Here is a 23,114-nt window from a genome sequence, read left to right as displayed (position 1 = left end):
AAAGCTGCCTCTGTTCCAGGACGCAGCAGAGGTTAGCATGAGTGGACCGGCAAGTGTGTTAGCGACAGCACGCCAGGGGAGGAACGAGATGATCACCCTAGGTGATCAGACAATGTATCGACACCAGGGCAGGTAGCTCCCTGCCACGCGACAGCCGCCACTATGACAGACGTTGACCAGCCTTTGCTAGTTGCCCCGCTAACTGCATTTTTCGACCTTGCTGAGATACTGAGGCCGGTCTCCGAAACTGCAACATACTTCCGATGTGGGCCATGCCCAGAGCATCGATAACAGGCCATGTCCTGCTGCCAACAATAGAAGAAAAAAATCTGAAAGGAGGCGACATCGCTAAAAGAGAAAAAGAAAATATCTACATTTCACAGATTTAGGAGGTCTAGTTAAAATTGCTATAAGTCCATCTACACGTTGGAGAGAATCATCCCCTGTAAATAATTCTCCCTCGTAACCTATGCCAGACAGTTCACAGTGTTTGACAGAATATAAATGTAGAAGGAGCTAGACCTACGCGTACTTTTTAGGAATTCGCGCTACTCAAGTGCTACTGCATTGAGCACGTAAACTCTTTGTAGTACTTACTGATCGACTGGAACATCGATAACGGTTCGTATCAATTGGTGCCTGAAGTTCATAGATATTAGAAGTGCTTGTTTGTGACTGTGTGAAACATAAACAAACTGGTATTGGTGTCTGTTGTCGCGTTTGTGTTTTAAAGTTTCCTTTCCTCATGCCTGTGGAAACGGTAACGAAGAAGAAAATGTGAGTTGCGGTTGTGCATTCCCCCACTCTCCGTGCTTACTGAATGATTTCGATATTAAACGGCTACTTAAATTTTCATTTTTTTCATCAGGGCCAGAAACCGACGCGCAAGTAATAACGCGAAGAGTGATTCAGACTCCGGGGCATCAGACAAAGAAAACAAGAAAGAGAGAGGCCGTGATAAAAAGAAGAAAGCTCCATCTTCGTCCAGTGGAAGTGGCAGTAGTAGCCGCAGGTACACGAAAACGGGTCAAAGCTTTGTAATAAATAATTTTTTTTATTGTGGTACTGCGCCGTATTATTGTTTATATTCTGTGTGTTTTACTTAGATATCCCAGTCGCGACACGTAATAATGTCTGACTCACAGTGTTGGAGTATCTCATTTATAGGATTATTCACCTAAAGTCATAGCGCGGCTGTTGTGGCCTAGAAATTTCGAGTATAATTTCGTTTCCAGTTGGATATTTAATGGTGTAATACAGTCAAGTTAATTAATCATACTCTTTTTGCATGATAAATACGTATCTTTGTCAATATTTCTCATTGTAGAATGTAAATTTTCGTACAACGATCTAGTGAATTGTGTTTTATTCATCTCATGACCTACATTTGCAATACATTTGATTTGCGTACAGGAAACATGTCAAAAATTTATAAAACAATTACAGTGATTTTTACAATAATAAACAATAGCACTATAATAAATAACGACACTATAAGGATAACACATTGTACCCAGCTCAAATTTCCAGTTTGTCCCGCTTGAATTCATCCACTGGGTAATAACACTTCATTGTCAGTACCTCATATAGCTTTCTTTTAAGTGAACCGAAATTCATCTGCATCAATTTGTTCCCATTTAATTTATTACAAATTTTCATTCCCTTTTATTGAGGTCCCTGGGCATACAGTCTGAGGCGGTGGGTGGGGAGCATAAAATTTTCTTTGTTTCTGGTTTCATGTGAGTGGACAAACTGTTTTCCCTCAAATAATTCATGTCTGGTGTACAAAAATATAATAAACTCATATATGTATAAGGATGGCAGAGTTAATATTTTAAGTTTTCTAAATAATGGTTGACATGGTTCTTTGTGATTTGCAGTGCACATATTTCGTATGATTTCTTTCTATATTTTTAGTATCCGCACTATGTTTGTCGAGTTACCCCAGAAAACAATACCGTACCTAATAATGGATTCGAAGTACCTTGTATATGCTACTTTTCTGTAATGTGTGCATTAACAGTTTTAGGATTTTGCCCACAATGCAAAAACATTACATTTTAGATATTTTCAGTAATATTTAAAGCAGTGATGAAAACTGACTGGGGAAAACTTTAACAATTTATCTTTGGGCCGTCATTAAAGCTGTTTTCGAGAGGAGAACTGTTTGATAAAAACCTATTTTGATGTTACAGTAATCATACTATAAACTTCTCCAACATGACTGACTGCTATTATTGGTACTTTGCCAAAGTCCATAAGAGAAAATGCACTAGCTTTGCTGTTTATTTGAAATATATATTGAAATGGCTACAGTAAGGTGTGTAATAAATTCAGTACATACAAAATCTGTATTTTAATAACTGTTACTGTGTCCAGTTATAATAATAATATCTTTAATCATTTGGTCATTACACTAATAGATATCAAACAGACAACAATTTACTTAAATTAATACATTCAAAAAGCCAACGGCCTTGTTGCAGTGGTCACACAATTTCCTGTCAGATCACCAAAGTTAAGTGCTGTCGAACTGGGACACTAGGATTTGTGACCATCCAGTCTGCGGAGCACTGTTGGCAAGTGGAGTGCACTCAGTCCTTGTGAGGAAAACTGAGGAGCTACTTCATTGAGAAGTAGCGGCTCCAGTATTGTAAACTGACGTACGGCTGGGAGAGCAGTGTGCTGATCAAATGCCCCTCCATATCAGCATTCAGTGACACCTGTGGGTGGAGGATGACATGGCAGCCAATCAGTACCATTGGGCCTTCATGGCCTGTTTGGGCAGAGTTTAGTTTAGTTTTTTTAATACATATGAAAAACAATGGGTTAACTACTGAAGTTACAGTGTTATATTAAAGTAATGTATTTTTTCATCTTGTACAATGTGTTGACAACTGATCTGGCATATAGTGTTTGTTTAAATTGAAGTTCTGAAAGATCTTGTGCAACAACTGGGAGCTTATTATACAAACATTTATGCTCAAGGGGTTCATAGGTCCTTGTAGTCTATGGCATTGAGTATAAATATGTCTATTGTTTATCACAGTCATTGAAATTTTTTCAGGATTTTGATTCTCACTCTCTTTTTACGTGTCTCAGAAGGAACATTCAATATTTAGAGATATGTCAGAATCATCATTCAAAGCCAGAAAGCATTGAAGATGTGGGCTGTAAAATGCGTACCTTGGGAGCTATGAGCACTTCTTCATCTTTGTTTCTGTGAAACAAATCTTCTCTACAGCCAGCTCTTTTGTTTTCCATATCTTTTTCTTCTTCTTTTCCATACTGTCTCCTCCCAGAATATGAAGAACGAAGAACCTGCAGTAGAAGAGATTGGTTTCAGTGTCAAAGATGAAGATGTGCTCATAGATCTTAAGGAATGCATTTAAGAGCGTGGTTTTGCTTGCTTTTTTTGCTTTTTTAGAGCCCATGTTTGCTAGTTTTTTTGCCTCAAATTATTGGTCCTGTCCTAGCTATGATATGAATATTGACCATTCCTCCTCAGGCACACTGTATAAATCAAAATGTAGTAGTATTTGTTCAAAGAACTGAGTGCCATACTTTGGAAAGATCCGGTTAGCATAAACAGGGAATCAGTGATATTAAGGCCATTACAGCATCACAGAATATGGCTGTAAATAGGAATACAAAGAAAGCCAGGAAGATCTTTCTGCTTAGCAACAGGAAATAGATTTCAGATCAACTGACTGGTCAAAAAGAAAGCTTCATCTCGAGCACTAACAATGTTGAGGATCAGTTAACGAAGTTCAATAGCATTGTATAATACTGTTTGGACAGGTATGTGCAGAGCAAAGTTGTGAGGGATGGAAAAGATCTGCCATGGTTTGACGGCCTGTTGGGAAGCAGCCATGAAAGTAAAGAGAGAATCCCTGGAAATTTAAACGTAACCAAAGCCTCACAGACAAGCAAAAATTTCACAAAGCCAAAATTAGTGTAAGGAGGATCATGCATTAAATGTTCAACCTATTTAAAAGTAAAATTTTATCTACTTACTAAAGAAAATGCTAAGATGTTTGGGGCTTGTGTCAAATCTGTCAACAGATTGAAACCACCTGCCTAGACTCTCTGTAGCCATAATGGCACTGAAGCGGAGGACAGCGTAGAAAAGGTTATCTTAATAAACACCTGTTTCACAGAGGAAGATAACACTGTAGTGCTGCCTCTAAAGCATCACACGATTGACAAAATGGCTGATAAAAAAAAAGTGATGTGGGAAAGAACATAAACTGAAATTGTTCAACACAGGGAAGACTACTGGGCCTAGTGGGATACCAGTATGATTTTACATAGAGAATACGAAAGAACTTGCTTCTCTTCTAGCAGCAGTGTACTGTACATCTTTGGTGGAGCAAGTTTTCCTGATGACTTGAAAAAAAGCACAGGTCATTCGTGTTTTCAAAAAGGGTTGTTGAAAAGACACACATAACTGTAGACCTGTATCTCTGATGTTGCTCAGTTACATAATTTCGGAACCTGTTTTATGCTTGCATATTATGACATTTTGACATTTCTGGAGACTCAGAATCTCCTCAGTAGGAATCAACGTGTTTTCCAAAAATCGTGATTATGTGACTCAGCTTGCTTTGTTCATCCACAAGACCCAGAAGGTGGCAGATATTAGCACCCTTATAGATGCCATGTTCCTTGACTTGCATGAGACATTCAGTACAGTTCCGCACTGCTGCTTACTGAACAAAATATGAGCTTACGAAATATCAGGCCAACTTTCTGACTGGTTTGAAAAATTTCTAACGAACAGAACACAGCGTATCATTCTCAGTGTAGAGAAGTCTTCTGATGTAAAGTGACTTAGAGCGCAAGCCAGGGGAGTGTTGTAGGTCCACTACATTTCACAATATTTATAAATAATATAGTAGACAGCATCAGAAGGTCCATGAGGCTTTTTGCAGATGATGGTGTTGTATATAGAGAAATCATGTTGTTAGAAAATTGTAGGGAAATGCAGGAAGACCTGCAGAGGATTGATGCTTGATGCAGGAGTGACAATTGACCCTCAGCAGGAACAAATGGAATGTATTGCACATAAATAGGCAGCAAGATGCATTATTGTATGATTAGACTATTGCAGAGCAATCACTGGAAGCAGTTTCATAAAATATCTAGGACTGTAAGTACAGAGTGATTTAAATTGATATGACCTCATAAAACACGAAAGGCAGATGCCAGGCTGAGATTCATTGGCAGAATCTTCAGCAGATTAGGTCATCAGCAAAGGAGATAGCTTACAAAACCCTCGTTTCACCAATACTTGAAAACTGCTCATCAATGGGGAAACCTGATCAGATAGGATTGATAGTTGAAATAGAGACGATCCAAAGAAGAGCAGCACGTTTCATTATAGATTTATTTAGTAAGCACGAAAGTATCACTGAAATGGTTAACCAACTCCAGTGGCAGACACTGCAATAGAGGCATTCTGTGTCTGGTGTGGTTTACTTTTAACATTCCAAGAGCTTACGTTCCTGGAAGAGTCAACAAATATAATACTCACCCTACATAAATCTAATGAAAAGACTATGAATATAAAATTGGAGAGATTCGAGTCCACCTAGAGGCTTACTCGCAGTCGTTCTTTCCATGATATATTCTCGGCTGGGCGGGAAAGGGGGGAGGAAACAGTGATACACAAAGTACCTCTGCCACAGACCGCAAGGTTGGTTGCGGAATATAAATGTAGATGTCCTCCTCCCACAATGGAAAGATGCTGTAAACATCATTAGAGTTTCCCTACAAGATAATACCATATGATGTAACACTTATACAAAAACATGTAAAATAAGGTATTGTAATATAGACTCCATTTACACAATTCCTATAGAGACTGTAACAAATAAACTACTGTAGACAAGTTACCACTAATGCATTTTGTATCCACAATAACTTGTCATTTAAATATACACTTCAGTAACTCAAAAGAACTAAGGTCATTGGAGGGAAAGTTGGGTTACCAAACTGAAAATGACCAGTTACATGCTGAATTTTACTTTTCTTAAGCAAAAATCCATTTTTAGATTGTTGAGATCATTACTACTGTGGAGGCAGACAAAAGAAGGCCTCAGCAGAAATCTTTGCAGAACATCTATACTGATTTCTTCTTCTTCCTCTTCATTATCCTTGCTCTACAGCCGTTGATGAGCCTCTCCATCTCTGACATCAATAATTTTTAGATCTTGTACGTCATCCAGGTATTGAAGTTTTGGTCTTCCCCTGCTTCATCATCCCTCTGGGTTTTGTAGCAGTGCCGTTTTTCTTGGGTCCTCATGTTCCTTACGACAGAAATGGCTGGTCCATTGTGGGCAGTTTATTTTGGTAACGTTGATAGATTTTGTGGAACATCCCATTAACTCCTTACACTTTTGTGTCAATGTCCAGGTTTCTGACCTATATTTAATATTGAACTTATTAAAGTTTTATACGTTTGACACATTGATCTCCTGAACAGATTTCTGGCCGTAAGTCATGTGGACAGCCCATAGTAGCATTTATTAGCTAGCTGGGGGCATCTTTTTATTTCCAAGCTGATATTACCAGTGCTCCCAGGTAGGAAAAATGTCTAGTAGATTCTGTATCCAAGGTTCTGAGGTGTCCAGCCAGATCCGATCATCGAAGTTCCATGATATTTCGGCGAATAACCGTTCCGCCATCATCAGGTGGTGCTCTAGTAGATTCTGTTTGTACATGGTCAATTTCTGGCATCATATTTAGTTCTGGTCTATTATTTGAATATATTTGGTTTTTTTAATGTTCACTTCCAGTCACCTTTCTACTACTGCTGCCACAAGTGCCAAAGTGTTTGGCAACTAGTTCTATTCTTAAAGTAATATCCACTTCATCTGCATAGACTAGATCTTGCACCATTCTCTTGTATATTGTGCCTGTTGTATTGATTTGGGCAGACCTTGACACTTTCTCTAGTGCTGTATTAAAAAGCTTTCTGAGGTATTATACTTATGTTGTCTTTCTCCTTTAACTTTATGTGCATTAGAAATTCTCCATTTTATTTTTACCATGACTAGGTAATGATCAGAGTCCCTATTAGCACCTCTGAAATCATGGCAGTCTAATACCTTAGAGTCACACCTGGTATCTATTATGTCTGATCAGTTTGGCTCCTCATATTGTCTGGTAACACCAATGTCCCTTTATGTATATTTTTATGCTGAAACTAAGTGCTAAAGACTGCCATATTAAGTGATGTAAAATTTGTCAAGTGGAGTGCTTTATTATTACTCTATTTGTGGAGGCTGTATTTACCATTGGTAGCAGATAAAGCATGCTCCTGTCCTACCTTAGCATCATCAGTATCTCCTATCACCATCTTTGTATCGTATTTTGGATACTGTCAATTTCTCACAGAAAGTAACCTTCTCTTCTGCTGTCTTCTCCTCAGTAGAGACGTGCATTTAAGAGACTGTATTTACAGAATTTCCCCTACATTTGTATATTATATATCTTTGGACTTGTTGCTTTAAATCCTATCACTAGTTGTCCAGTATTTTTATTGTCTATAAATCCCACACCAGAAATGTATTCACTATTGTGGCCGCTATAGTACCTATTACCCTGTTGTTTGTGGAAAGTACACTGTCCAGCCAATTGTGTCTCTTGCAAGGCCATGATATCCACCTTGTAGGTTTTTGCTATTCCAATCAGATTTTCAAGGGCTCCAATCTTATGTGATGTCTGTACATATTGTGATCCAATTCTCATAATCATTGTTGCTTTGCTGTAGGACCCATCCGCCTATGTTTTCTGGAGCTTTCAAATAAGGCATATTTTTGGGTACGGGTTATCAACCCTTAGCCCAATCTGCTGTTCTACGGAGAACCTTTTCTTGCATTCTCATCTTTCTTACACTGTTTCCCTACTAGGATTGCATACCCTATCTTCCAAGGACTTCCTCAGGTTCCCAGGGTTCACCAACTCGAAATGACAGACGGAATTGAGTAGGACAGTCTAAGTTACTTTGACTTGATTAAAGTCATATTTTACAGATCACTACCCCATGTCTAATCCAATGATTTGTTCTCTGATTGATAATTTGGTATTCAGGATGAAACGAAGTGCAATCTCTGAGTAAGTAAACATAATTATGTTTGTTGATGGCCTAAAATGATTTTGTGAAGCCTGACATTGTCAGGAACAGAGACAACAGTCTTAACATAATTTATTAAAATTTTATAAAGAAATTATACTTAATACTTTTAATGCCTAGATCGCACTTTACATTAGACAGATAAAACATGATGATTAGTTTTGGTTGTGTACAACAACTGCTGTCGAATATGCACTGAACAGTATTAATAGCAAAAGGACTGAGACAATATTGATGTTAAAAGCATCACAATATGCAAATTAGGGCGTAACCCATAACCTTGTGACTCAGGTATAAAGTGGGGTGGGGTAGTTGCAAAAGTAAAATTGCATCACTCTTCCATTATATGCATTGTAACATTTTGTGCAGTGAAAATAATCAATTATTGATAATATAATGTAAATGGACAGTAACTCAATTATGTTTGCATCAACATGTACCCTCCTCCCCCCATGAACCATGGACCTTGCCGTTGGTGGGGAGGCTTGCGTGCTTCAGCGATACAGATAGCTGTACCGTAGGTGCAACCACAACGGAGGGGTATCTGTTGAGAGGCCAGACAAACGTGTGGTTCCTGAAGAGGGGCAGCAGCCTTTTCAGTAGTTGCAAGGGCAACAGTCTGGATGATTGACTGATCTGGCCTTGTAACACTAACCAAAATAGCCTTGCTGTTCTGGTACTGCGAATGGCTGAAAGCAAGGGGAAGCTACGGCTGTAATTGTTCCCGAGGGCATGCAGCTTTACTGTATGATTAAATGATGACGGCGTCCTCTTGGGTAAGATATTCCGGAGGTAAAATAGTCCCCCATTTGGATCTCCGGGCGGGGACTACTCAGGAGAACGTCGTTATCAGGAGATAGAAAACTGGCGTTCTACGGATCGGAGTGTGGAATGTCAGATCCCTTAATCGGGAAGGTAGGTTAGAAAATTTAAAAAGGGAAATGGATAGGTTAAAGTTAGATGTAGTGGGAATTAGTGAAGTTCGGTGGCAGGAGGAACAAGACTTTTGGTCGGGTGAATACAGGTTTATAAATACAAAATCAAATAGGGGTCATGTAGGAGTAGGTTTAATAATGAATTAAAAAAATAGGAGTACGGGTAAGCTACTACAAACAGCATAGTGAACACATTATTGTGGCCAAGATAGGCACGAAGCCCACACCTACTACAGTAGTACAAGTTTATATGCCAACTAGCTCTGCAGATGATGAAGAAATTGATGAAATGTATGAGGAGATAAAAGAAATTATTCAAATAGTGAAGGGAGATGAAAATTTAAGTCATGGGTGACTGGAATTCAAGTGTAGGAAAAGGGAGAGAAGGAAACATAGTAGGTGAATATGAATTGGGGCTAAGAAATGAAAGAGGAAGCCACCTGGTAGAATTTTGCACAGAGCATAACTTAATCATAGCTAACACTTGGTTCAAGAATCATAAAAGAAGGCTGTATACATGGAAGAAGCCTGGAGATACTGACAGGTTTCAGATAGATTATATAATGGTAAGACAGAGATTTAGGAACCAGGTTTTAATTTGTAAGACATTTCCAGGGGCAGATGTGAACTCTGACAACAATCTGTTGGTTATGAACTGTAGATTAAAACTGAAGAAACTGCATAAAAGGTGGGAATTTAAGGAGATGGGACCTGGATAAACTGAAAGAACCAGAGGTTGTACAGAGTTTCAGGGAGAGCATAAGGGAACAATTGACAGGAATGGGGGAAAGAAATACAGTAGAAGATGAATGGGTAGCTTTGAGGGATGAAGTAGTGAAGGCAGCAGAGACTCAAGTAGGTAAAAAGATGAGGGCTAGTAGAAATCCTTGGGTAACAGAAGAAATATTGAATTTAATTGATGTAAGTAGAAAATATAAAAATGCAGTATATGAAGCGAGCAAAAAGGAATACAAACGACTCAAAAATGAGATCGAAAGGAAGTGCAAAATGACTAAGCAGGGATGGCTAGAGGACAAATGTAAGGATGTAGAGACTTATCTCACGAGGGGTAAGATAGATACTGCCTACAGGAAAATTAAAGAGACCTTTGGAGAAAAGAGAACCACTTGTATGAATATCAAGAGCTTTGATGGAAACCCTGTTTTAAGCAAAGAAGGGAAAGCAGAAAGGTGGAAGGAGTATATAGAGGGTCTGTACAAGGGCGATGTACTTGAGGACAATATTATGGAAATGGAAGAGGATGTAGATGAAGATGAAATGGGAGATACGATACTGCGTGAAGAGTTTGACAGAGCACTGAAAGACCTAAGTCGAAACAAGGCCCGCGGAGTAGACAACATCCCATTCGAACTACTGACGGCCTTGGGAGAGCCAGTCCTGACAAAACTCTACTATCTGGTGAGAGCAAAATGTATGAGACGGGCGAAATACCCTCAGACTTCAAGAAGAACATAATAATTCCAATCCCAAAGAAAGCAGGTGTTGACAAATGTGAAAATCATTGAACTATCAGTTTAATAAGTCACAGCTGCAAAATACTAACGCGAATTCTTTACAGACGAATGGAAAAACTAGTAGAAGCCAACCTCGGGTAAGATCAGTTTGGATTCCGTAGAAATGTTGGAACACGTGAGGCAATACTGACCCTACGACTTACCTTAGAAGCTACATTAAGGAAGAGCAAACATACATTTTTAGAAGGGCAAACATACGTTTCTAGCATTTGTAGACTTAGAGAAATCTTTTTACAATGTTGACTGGAATACTCTCTTTCAAATTCTGAAGGTGGCAGGGGTAAAATACAGAGAGCAAAAGGCTATTTGCAATTTGTACAGAAACCAGATGGCAGTTATAAGAGTCGAGGGACATGAAAGGGAAGCAGTGTTTGGGAAGGGAGTGAGACAGGGTTGTAGCCTATCCCCGATGTTATTCAATCTGTATATTGAGCAAGCAGTGAAGGAAACAAAAGAAAAATTCGGAGTAGGTATTAAAATCCATGGAGAAGAAATAAAAACTTTTGAGGTTCGCCGATGACATCGTAATTCTGTCAGAGACAGCAAAGTACTTGGAAGAGCAGTTGATCGGAATGGATACTATCTTGAAAGAAGGATATAAGATGAACATCAACAAAAGCAAAACGAGGATAATGGAATGTAGTTGAATTGAGTGATGCTGAGGGAATTAGATTAGGAAATTGGACACTTAAAGTAGTAAAGGAGTTTTGCTTTTTGGGGAGCAAGATAACTGATGATGGTCAAAGTAGAGAGGATATAAAATGTAGACTGGCAATGGCAAAGAAAGCATTTCTGAAGAAGAGAAATTTGTTAATATTGAGTATAGATTTAAGTGTCAGGAAGTCATTTCTGAAAGTATTTGTATGGAGTGTAGCCATGTACAGAAGTGAAACATGGACGATAAATAGTTTGGACAAGAAGAGAATAGAAGCTTTCGAAATGTGGTGCTACAGAAGAATGCTGAAGATTAGATGGTTAGATCACATAACTAATGAGGAAGTATTGAATAGGATCGGGGAGAAGAGAAGTTTGTGGCACAACTTGACCAGAAGAAGGGATCGATTGGTAGGACATTTTCTGAGGCATCAAGGGATCGCCAATTTAGTATTGGAGGGCAGTGTGGAGGGTAAAAATCGTAGAGAGAGACCAAGAGATGAATACACTAAGCAGATTTAGAAGGATGTAGGTTGCAGTAGGTACCAGGAGATGATGAAACTTGCACAGGATAGGGTAGCATGGAGAGCTGCATCAAGCCAGTCTCAGGACTGAAGACAACAACAACAACAACAACATGGACAGATTAAAAAATATACTGACCAACGGTGGCAGGGGAATGCATACACTAAAGAATTTAACTTTTACAAGTTTTCAGAGCCAGTGGCTCCTCATGGTGGAAGATTTGAAGGGGATTGAAGAGGGATGAAGGAAAAGTACTGGAGAGGTTTAGGGAAAGGGGTACAGTTTAGAAAAGTCACACAGAACCCCTGATCAGGGGAGGTTTACCGGAAGGGATGAGAAGGAAAGGCTGATTGTTGGGGACTGCTCTGGGCAATATTTGAAAACCTGAAGTGGAAGACAGGTTAATATGCAGAACAGAGATTATGACTAAAACATCGTGTTCAAGAGTGAAAAGCTAACTGCATTGTATGTAACAGGGGTGGGAGGGGGGGATGGCAAAAAATAAGCAAGTCAGAAAAAGAAAGATGTTGAAAACTAAAGTCGAGTGAAGAAAGGAGTACTTACTGTGAATAAATTCTGAGACAGAAGGAATTAACACAAATTGAGACCAGGTGGGTGGCAAGAACCAAGGACATTTGTAGTGTTAGTCCCACCTGTGGGTGACTTTTCTAAGCTTTACCCCTTTTCCTAAACCTCTCCAGTCCTGTTCCTTCACTTCTCTTCCGTCCCCTTCAACTCTCCTGCCAGAAGAAGGAGCCACTGGCTCTGAAAGGTTCTAAAAGTTAAATCCTTTTGTGTGTGTTTGTTCCCCTGCCAGTTGACATTATGTTATACAGTGAGTAAGCTATATGCTCATGCAGTGGCAACCTAAATTAAAAATGTTCTGCGACCTTATTGATGAGAGAACATTTCAATGTAACATAAACATAGCCATTGTTACATTATAGATACTTGTTATTGACAGAAATAAAATGAACCTGGCCCAGAGAGACTAGGAAGATGTACTCGTTCTCTCTTACTCAACCTCTTACACTCTTGTCAACCAGGCTGAGGATCAGCTTTTAATTCTTGTTGCTTTATGTTGTTGTTGTTGTTGTGGTCTTCAGTTCTGAGACTGGTTTGATGCAGCTCTTCATGCTACTCTATCCTGTGCAAGCTTCTTCATCTCCCAGTACCTACTGCAGCCTACATCCTTCTGAATCTGCTTAGTGTATTCATCTCTTGGCCTCCCTCTACGATTTTTACCCTCCACGCTGCCCTCCAATACTAAATTGGTGATCCCTTGATGCCTCAGAACATGTCCTACCAACCGGTCCCTTCTTCTTGTCAGGTTGTGCCACAAACTCCTCTTCTCCCCAATTCTATTCAATACCTCCTCATTAGTTACGTGATCTACCCATCTAATCTTCAGCATTCTTCTGTAGCACCACATTTTGAAAGCTTCTATTCTCTTCTTGTCCAAACTATTTATTGTCCATGTTTCACTTCCATACATGGCTACACTCCATACAAATACTTTCAGAAATGACTTCCTGACATTTAAATCTATACTCGATGTTAACAAATTTTTCTGCTTCAGTAACGCTTTTCTTGCCATTGCCAATCTACATTTTATAACCTCTCTACTTTGACCGTCATCAGTTATTTTGCTCCCCAAATAGCAAAACTCCTTTACTACTTTAAGTGTCTCATTTCCTAATCTAATTCCCTCAGCATCACCCGGCTTAATTCGACTACATTCCACCATCCTCGTTTTACTTTTGTTGATGTTCATCTTATACCCTCCTTTCAAAACTGGTTGGTTGGTTTGTTTGGGGAAGGAGACCAGACAGCGAGGTCATCGGTCTCATCGGATTAGGGAAGGATGGGGAAGCAAGTCGGCCGTGCCCTTTGAAAGGAACCATCCCGGCATTTGCCTGGAGCGATTTAGGGAAATCACAGAAAACCTAAATCGGGATGGCCGGACGCGGGATTGAACCGTCGTCCTCCCGAATGCGAGTTCAGTGTCTAATCACTGCGCCACCTCGCTCGGTCAAAACTGCACTTCCAAGTTCTTTGCTGTCTCTGACAGAATTACGATGTCATCAGCGAACCTCAAAGTTTTTATTTCTTCTCCATGTATTTTAATTCCTACTCCGAATTTTTCTTTTGTTTCCTTTACTGCTTGCTCAATATACAGATTGAATAACATTGGGGATAGGCTATAACCCTTTCTCACTCCCTTCCCAACCACTGCTTCCCTTTCATGTCCCTCGACTCTTATAACTGCCATCTGGTTTCTGTACAAATTGTAAATAACCTTTCGCTTCCTGTATTTTACCCCTGCCACCTTCAGAATTAGAAAGAGAGTATTCCAGTCAACATTGTCAAAAGCTTTCTCTAAGTCTACAAATGCTAGAAACGTATGTTTGCCTTTCCTTAATCTTTCTTCTAAGATAAGTCTTAGGGTCAGTATTGCCTTATAGATCCACATAATAGGTGACTGATGCCATTTTACTTGTTCAACTATCCCCCCCCCCCCCCCTCCTTATTATGCAAAATATCTTGGTTTTTTTACCTGCATATTGCAAGATTCTGGATTATGACCTGGTTGAGCCTTGACGATGTTTTTTTAACATCAATGTTGGCTTAGTCTGGTTTCTTGCATGATGATGACTATTGATACTGTTAAAGGCATATTCATGTGCATTTATGATTTGAACTGTCTGAAGATAGTTGTTGTACACAACCAAAACTAGTCATCATGTTTTAATTATGTAATGTAAATTGCAGTCTGTCTGTGTGTGTGTGTGTGTGTGTGTGTGTGTGTGTGTGTGTGTGTGTGTGTTTGTGTGTAATGGTTTTAACACCATTTGTTAGCTTGAGTACAGCTTCCTGTTTGTTGTTGGATTTCTTAATATTCCCTAAATTGTGTCCTTTTCTTCCTGGGTCTATTTTTCATTTTTTTAATTTTTTATTTTATTATTATTATTTTTTTATAAGCACTCCTGCATGAAACATAAGCTACTTTGGCAGGAACAGTCATGAATATATAGTCTTTATTATGCAAAAACCTTCGTTTTTCACATATTCGGATGTGTAGAACACCAAATGTTAGCACCTTATGACATCTTATTTCTGAAACTGTTACACTCCTTGCATCTATACTCTGCAAACCAATGTGAAATGCATGGCAGAGTGTACCTAACATTGTATCACTTGTTAGGGTCTCTTCCCATTCCATTTGCGTACCAAGCACAGGAAGAAACATCGCTTGAATTCCTCAGTGCGCTCTGTAACTAATGTTATCTTACTTTACATTTCTTTATTGGAATGCTTTCATTAAATACTGTCAGAAATCTTTTTTAAAAAGAGCATTTCAAATATTACTGTGGCTGACAATTTGTCAGTTGAAATACAATGTGTGCCATTATAACATAGTCTCTGTCACCAAAGGAACTTCAGATTTTGCCAATTTCATTATAACCAACAGTCCTAGTGATCATAATATTTGGCTCCTACAGCTATGCATGTATTTGTGACATTGTAATATACGTATAGTCAAATGTGACATTTTGGCTCAGTGGTTAATTATTGGATTAATAATAGAAAGATATGTGGCTCAATCCCGCATCAGTCTTAGTATTTTTGCCACACTTATCATCATCATTTGGAATGCTTTCTGTACGTGTAAAATGCCAAACTGCACTGCATGTGGATTCCTTGTGAAACTATGGGCTTCCTACAGCTAGCTGGGTTGGGCACAGCACATGTTATAGGAGGCAGTAGCACCCATCTCCAACAACATCATCCACAGTAAAGCATAGCAGTATTCAAACCAACCTCCAGTCAAATGACAGGCGTAATTTTTGTGTGTTTGTGTAAAACAGTGATCCAATGTGACGATAAACTTGTCTTACTATGAACAGTCTTCCTCACAGTAGTAGCAGTTATATGGAACTCCATGTATTTCACGAATTTTCGGGAGGCAATTCCTATATGAAAATAAACAACTTCTTTTATTTTATTTTATTTCCTATAACAAGAAAAATTTACTGTCTTGAGAAATTACAATGTAAGGCCCTTGAAATGGTTTTGGCATGATGTTGACTTTTGAGAATAATCATTGGCTTACTTGTGCATAATAAATATCTTTTAGGGTGTCAAGTGGTCTAATTTTAGAGATAGTCTCTACTCGACAGTATCAGATTTTGTTAAAATTAGCTGTGGAGGTTTGATAAAGTACCAAGGGAAGATTTACAAATTTCTAGCTCGCAAATTTTAACTCTTTGTGAGCGAAGAGTGTGCAAATGTCAGATTGATGTTTTGAAAGAGTTAGCCATCTTCACAGTGCTGTAATTCTGTGGATAATTGTGGTAAAGCTGTAAAACTTGGCAAGATAATTGATGTCCTTTGGTTTTCTATTTTTGCTCAAAAATTGTCAGTAAATTTTATCATGATAAAATTTCTCTGAAGTTGAAGTAGGTTGATATCTTTATGTAGTCGATGTACGAACTGCTTCTTTTGTAATCTTATTGCATAGTAGCACAAGCTACTAAAACCTGTAAATTAACAAAATATTAAGTTTTCACAAATGTAATTTTCCTTGAAGGTCTACAATTATCCAGTCAAGTATTTGTAGTAGATCAGTAGTTTGGAGGGTAAAGGTTACACATCTCCTTGCATTTTTCATAGTTTATGTATGAGACATGAACAATATAATAATATATATATAATATAGGTTTTCGGAATCTCTAATGCAGTTCAATTTTTACGACAACCTTTGTGTTACAAATGGCTCAAATGTAAACGTTATGTATGCTATAGATGTAATTGGGTTATCACCTAATCTAGCCTAGAACTCAGGCTACACTACTGATCAGTCTGTCATCACAACACAACTCTAGTTCTTTGGAGTATCAGAAAACAACTTTTTTTAAAAGTAGTCATCGGTTACAATATAATAAAAATCTTACTGTAGTCCATACCGGCTTTTGCTGCTATCAGTTAGTAAAAAACTGGCATCCGCATCACTAAGGGGCCACATCCAATAGCAATGCAAGTCGCACCATGGTTGTGGGACTTTCTCCTGCTTCCCAAGCCCACAGTTGCTAGTGGGTTGCTTAATAAAGGTTCCCAAGGCTTGTGTGGGTGTCATAAACTGGTTCCAAAGCCTTCATGAAGTTTCACAAGCTGCATGTCTGTATATATTTATGATCCCCAAACTGAGATACTTTTGTTCATGACAAAAAGGGCATTAGTGTTGCACTCATTTAAACTTTTCATCAACATTATTAACAACTGGTTCAGAAAGAGGATATTGTTCACCCACTGATGTCGTAGATAGCACTGATTGATTTGTGATAATAACCAGGGATGCAGCATGTATCTTTTTGAACTGGGCAGTGAAACAATCTTGAAGGGCTACAGGTATCTATGAAATTTATTGCTGCATCAGTTTTCTGAAATGAAATTTCACTAACATTGACAACCCATCAGCTGTTGTCATAGATGCATTTAACAAGCTGCTCTGGTTAGACTGATGAAGCTATAGATTCTCACCCATCATCAGTTCTCGTATTTTGGCAACAAATGACAAGACGTCCCCTGACAGTCTTTTCACTTGAGTTGTTTTAAAATTAACTAGTGATTTTTGTTTTAAATTAACTAGTGATTTTCTCTTGTTCCAGCAACTCTAGAAGTCAAAGAAAACCTTTCTTCCCAAGAAGCTATACTTGATTAAATTTTGGCCTTCTAAACAAAATTTAATTCAATTTTATTCAAGCTTCACTCACAGAATTTGTATGAATCAAAAATTTTCCTTTGAGCACTGCAGGTTACCTCGTACAGCCAAATGTTTCACAGTTTCTCCAATTTCAGCATATTATGATTTTCCATGACTTGTTCCAAAACAACTTCCACTCAGCATTTGTACCAAAATCTTTGTGGTGGTAGCACAGGTTGGTGGAAATTTTGTTCTGGCCAGCAGACCCATAGTTGAAGTTCATGATTTTTCTTCAGATTTGTCATTCTTTAGTTCAGCAAACTTATGGGGCTTTATCAAAAAATTATGAACTTGTGTACTAGAATAACTTTTGGGATTTATTTGCTCATTTTTGATGAAATAGACAACAGTGGGATTCACAGCAGCTTGATTGCTTTTGCAATGAACACTGTGGACAGCATTCTGGACAGCATAGGAGTAATTCTCTGCAAAATGAAGGAGTGCAATTCGGTCGACACTCTAAGGTTTTGCATCATAGTGTTGAGATATTTAGTTTGACTTTCTAAAACAAAGTTCAGAATGGTGAGGTCAGATTTTTGAGGCCATCTCTGTGACAAAATCATCTACCAGCACTTGCTTAGTTCCAAGTGATCCACAATCTGTTTGAATCCACTATTTGTACTCCGTAGCTTATTGAGGCCCAATATCCTAGAATACATCAGTAGTGTGAATCAAGTTCATTTCTTTCAGAGCTATTCTCATGATAATGCAGCATCCAAGCTTTGATTCAGTACTGCAAACTGTTGAAGCCAGCAAAAAAAAAAAAAAAAAAAAAAAAAAAAAAAAAAGGGGGGGGGGTCAAGCATTCAAGTCTCTACTCCATTAGAAGGAACTTTACCTCCTCTTTCCCTTGTACACATTTCACTGGTTGTTTTAACCATTCTCTCACAAACACAATTGTGCTGAGATCTCTTTTAATGGACCAACTCAGTGGTTCGAGTGTGAGAATCTGAATTTTCTCAGCATGAGTAGAACTGTGCTTTCTTCCCTTCAAGCCTGACAAGAGCTAAGTATAATCAGAATGATTCCTGCACTTTGTATTTACTGAATCCCAAAATTTTAAAAGAGGAACCACAAGGAGAACTCAAATTGCTATTAAACTTATCTCATGCCACCATCTGGAAATCAGTTGAAGCCTAAGCTATAACAGCAGCCAAATTGTTAAGGAGTTCCATGTGACAGTTTAGACACAGCTTTTTGTCAATTGAATCATTCTCGCTTAATTTTTTCAGCTGATTTGACGGTTTCATTAACCCATTACATATATTTTTCCCTGGAAAAGAATTGCAACATGATAGTTACAGAGATTCAGATGTTGTCAGCCAGATGGCTTTACCATGAAGACAAATTGTACATTCATCTCTGAGCCTCCAGTCAGAACTTCTCAATAACAGTTCCTTTTGTTCAAGAGAAAAATCTCCCAGCACTGGCAGCATATTCTGGAATTACACAGCAGTAGATGTGAACTTGAAGTTGATTAGATTTTTAAAGTTAATTATTTCTCATGTGTGTAATATCTTTCTAAAAAAGTGTGTAATATCTTTCTAAAAAAGTTCAGAACTTACAGAATAAGCCTAATGTTACATATTCGGTTAATATTTATGTGTGGGGCATCACACACTAACCAAAAATAAATGTAATTATGCACCTGAGGAAAAAATGAGTGCTTCATATATTATTGCACTAGCTTGTAGTGTGTGATTGTTGCAAAACCTTCCTCCTCAAAAACAAAGGAAGCCAGAAAATGCAGCTACAGAAATACAAACATTTCTGTTACTTTCTTTGGTGAACTCTGCATTTCATGTTCACCAATCTAAATTTACAAAACTTCTTATTTATGGACAAATTGATAGCAAAACAATAAAATTTGTATTTTCAGTCTCAGATAGGGGAGGCGACAAGTTTGGCAAAAGTTAATTTTTCATCTTATGTCAATATTTCTCTGGACTGAGCCAATAGTTATTAGCATGAGAAAGTTTACTGGATAATTGTAGACCACAAAAGAAAAAAGTATTCTTGAAAATTTGAAATTTTTAGAGAAAAAGATGCTCTTTCAGATAGCTGTTGAAGCTGGTATGTATCAGATGTCCCTAATGAGATACAAGGGTTCAAAAATCACTTACTTTGGTAGCAAATTTATTTTCGGACAAATTTGCCCCTGTTAATGTAAAGAAACTATGGATCCAAAAGTGCTAAAACTTAAATGTCTCACATCAACACTGATCTGGAAGACGGAGGAAAAACTAAAGTACTCTGGCCTCTGTGACGAACTTGTGAAGAACTTGAGGCCAAGACCCCCTAGGTCACTCAGGTTGTATGGTTTGCCCAAGATACCGAAAGATTGTGTTCCATTTAGAGTGATTGTGAGTGCAGTTGGCTCTCCTAATGCAGTGTGGCAGAGTATTTACTTATGTTATTGGCACCTATGATCAGCCACTGAAGACTTCGTACTAAAAATTCTCAAGTGATTGTGGATGTCATCAAGCAGATGAGGATAGACCCAGATGAAATCATGGTCTCCCTGTTTACGAAAGTATCAGTGGAAGGCTGTATAGCAGTCAGGTGCTGCAGCAGTTCATTGACTGTGTGAACAGTATGCACTTTAACATAAAATTTATCACAGATATGGAAGAGAACAAAAAGTTGCCTTTCGTAGATATGTTGGTGAAACTGAAAACATAGGGACAACTCTACCATTCTGTGTATAAATAATGAATACATACAGACTTGTATCTCAACTGATGCAACATTCACCATTCAGCTCAGAAGAGAGCTATGTAGAGCACCCTACTTCACAGAGCCAAAACTGTTTTGGACAAGGAGTGCCTCTTCTGTGAGATGAATCGTCTGATGATGGTGTTCAGATGTAAAGGACATTCAGTTTGTGATATTAGGTCAAGGTTGTCATGAAAACCAAGGTGCAGTTCCATGTACCAAAGTTGGGAAGACCAAGTCATAGTGAAGCTTACATTCTGTGGCACAACTAGTAAGATAGGTAGGATCCTAAACAGAGAAAATATCAGAGTATTGTTTCACCCACACAGGAAAATTAAGGAAATATTGTGACCAGTTAAAGATAATCTCTGCCTGAGAGTGCCAGGGACTTGAAATATTCCTTGCAAGTATGGCAGTAATAATTTTGGTCAGTCTATATGGGCTGCTGATGATTGCTGTGCCGAATATTTTTACCAAGTGAGGTGGCGCAGTGGTTATTACACTGGACTTGCATTCGAGAGGACAATGGTTCAAATCCACTTCCTTTAAAAATGCACAGCTGATTACCTTCTGCTTGAATGATTCTTAGCTTGTACTTCATGTCTAATGACTTCGATGTCAACGGGACGTTAAGTTTAGTCTTCCTTTTTCCTGCCTTGAACTTTTTTGTGTCCTTAACTGTTGATTTTCGATGTATATGTCTGTTTTGTTGGAGAAGTTCTTCCATATTATCTGGCACCTGGCCCCACCCATTAATCAACTGGGAGAGAGGATATTTTCAGCTAGGTTACATCATCTATAAACAGGACAGCTATTGACATAATTCAGAGTTAGCTTCCATTGCTTTTATGGGATTTATGGCATTATTTACACATGACACAGTAATTTGACAGAGAACTGAAAGGCCTAATTCGAAACAAGGCCCCGGAAGTAAATAACGTTCCATTAGAACTACTGGCAGCATTGGGAGAGCCAGACCTAACAAAACTCTACCATCTAGTGAGCAAGATGTATGAGACAGGTGAAATACCCTCAGACTTCAAGAAGAATATAATAATTCCAATCCCAAAGAAAGTAGGTGTTGACAGATGTGAAAATTACCAAACTATCAATTTAATAATCCACAGCTGCAAAATACTAACACGAATTCTTTACAGACAAATGGAAAAACTGGTAGAAACCGACCTTGGGAAGATCGGTTTGGATTCCGTAGAAATGTTGGAATACGTGAGGCAATACTGACCCTACGACTTATCTTAGAAAATAGATAAAGGAAAGGCAAACCTAAGTTTCTAGCATTTGTAGACGTAGAGAAAGCTTTTGACAATGTTGACTGGAATACTCTCTTTCAAATTATGAAGGTGGCAGGGGTAAAATACAGGGAGCAAAAGGCTATTTAAAATTTGTACAGAAATCAGATGGCAGTTGTAAAAGTCGAGGGTCATGAAAGGGAAGCAGCGGTTGGGAAGGGAGTGAGACAGGGTTGTAGCCTATCCCCGATGTTATTCAATCTGTATATTGAGCAAGCAGTAAAGGACACAAAAGAAAAATTCGGAGTAGGCATTAAAATACATGGAGAAGAAATAAAAACTTTGAGGTTCGCCGATGACATTGTAATTCTGTCAGAGACAGCAAAGGACCTAGAAGAGCAGCTGGACGGAATGGACAGTGTCTTGAAAGGAGGGAATAAGATGAACATCAACAAAAGCAAAATGAGGATAATGGAATGTAGTCGAATTAAGTCGGGTGCTGCTGCGGGAATTAGATTAGAAAATGAGACACTTAAAGTAGTAAAGGAGTTTTGCTAATTGGGGAGCAAAATAACTGATGATGATCGAGGTAGAGAGGATAAAAATGTAGACTAGCAATGGCAAGAAACGCGTTTCTGAAGAAGAGAAATTTGTTAACATCAAGTATAGATTTAATTGTCAGAAAGTCGTTTCTGAAAGTATTTGTATGGAGTGTAGCCATGTATGGAAGTGAAACGTGGACGATAAATAGTTTAGACAAGAAAAGAATAGGAGCTGTTGAAATGTGGTGCTACAGAAGAATGCTGAAGATTAGATGGGTAGATTACATAACTAATAAGGAGGTATTGAATAGAATTGGAGAGAAGAGAAATTTGTGGCACAACTTGACTAGAAGAAGGGATCGGTTGGTAGGGCATATTCTGAGGCATCAACGAATCACAAATTTAGTATTGGAGGACAGCGTAGAGAGTAAAAATCGTAGATGGAGACAAAGAAATGAATACACTAAGCAGATTCAGAAGGATGTAGGTTGCAGTAGGTACTGGGAGATGAAGAAGCTTGCACAGGATAGAGTAGAATGGAGAGCTGCATCAAACCAGTCTCAGAACTGAAGACCACAACAATACACAACTTTAATTATTGTAGTACCTCATTGTAAATAAAAGGACTGATGGCTATGTGTTTCAACATCAATAAATCTATTTATTCATTTTATTTGTTTATTCATTTGTCCTTGGACCATTCAGTACAAAAGTATCGGACTAGTGAGATACATTATAGAAAAATATATACATTTATAAAACATTAACAAAGTAGGAGGCGATTGGGCAACGATAGGTCAGGAAGTCAGCCTTGGCCTAATCAAAGGAACAAACCCAGCATTCTCGTTAGCAACTTGGGGAAACCATGGAAAACCCAGGTCAGGGTGGCTGGACAGGAAATAAACTCCTTTCCTCTAGAATGTGAGTCCAGTGCAATAAGACTGGCCTAGCCATTGAGCAAATCACAAATATATAGTCTACATTGCGATTACAACATGCACAAGAACAGGGTGGCGATTCTTTTGGAATACTTGGAATTCTCAGGGAACTACAT

At 38.4% G+C, this 23,114-nt stretch overlaps 1 protein-coding gene across 1 annotated transcript in view; it reads left to right on the top strand.

Moving 5' to 3' along the window:
- Positions 1-620: 620 nt before the first annotated feature.
- The window catches only part of LOC126473745 (RNA-binding protein with serine-rich domain 1-A-like), a 57,210-nt gene continuing 34,716 nt past the window's right edge, over positions 621-23,114 (top strand). The window contains exons 1-2 of the mRNA XM_050100995.1: positions 621-777; positions 869-1,012. Of these exons, the coding sequence (XP_049956952.1) occupies positions 746-777; positions 869-1,012 (176 nt within the window). The 5' untranslated portion in view covers positions 621-745. The remainder of the gene's footprint in view (positions 778-868; positions 1,013-23,114) is intronic.

This window comes from Schistocerca serialis, chromosome 4, assembly GCF_023864345.2.
Source record: "Schistocerca serialis cubense isolate TAMUIC-IGC-003099 chromosome 4, iqSchSeri2.2, whole genome shotgun sequence".
Classification (NCBI taxonomy): domain Eukaryota; kingdom Metazoa; phylum Arthropoda; class Insecta; order Orthoptera; family Acrididae; genus Schistocerca; species Schistocerca serialis.
The sequence above is the reverse complement of the archived record's forward strand: the minus strand, read 5'-3'. Positions and strand labels throughout refer to the sequence as shown.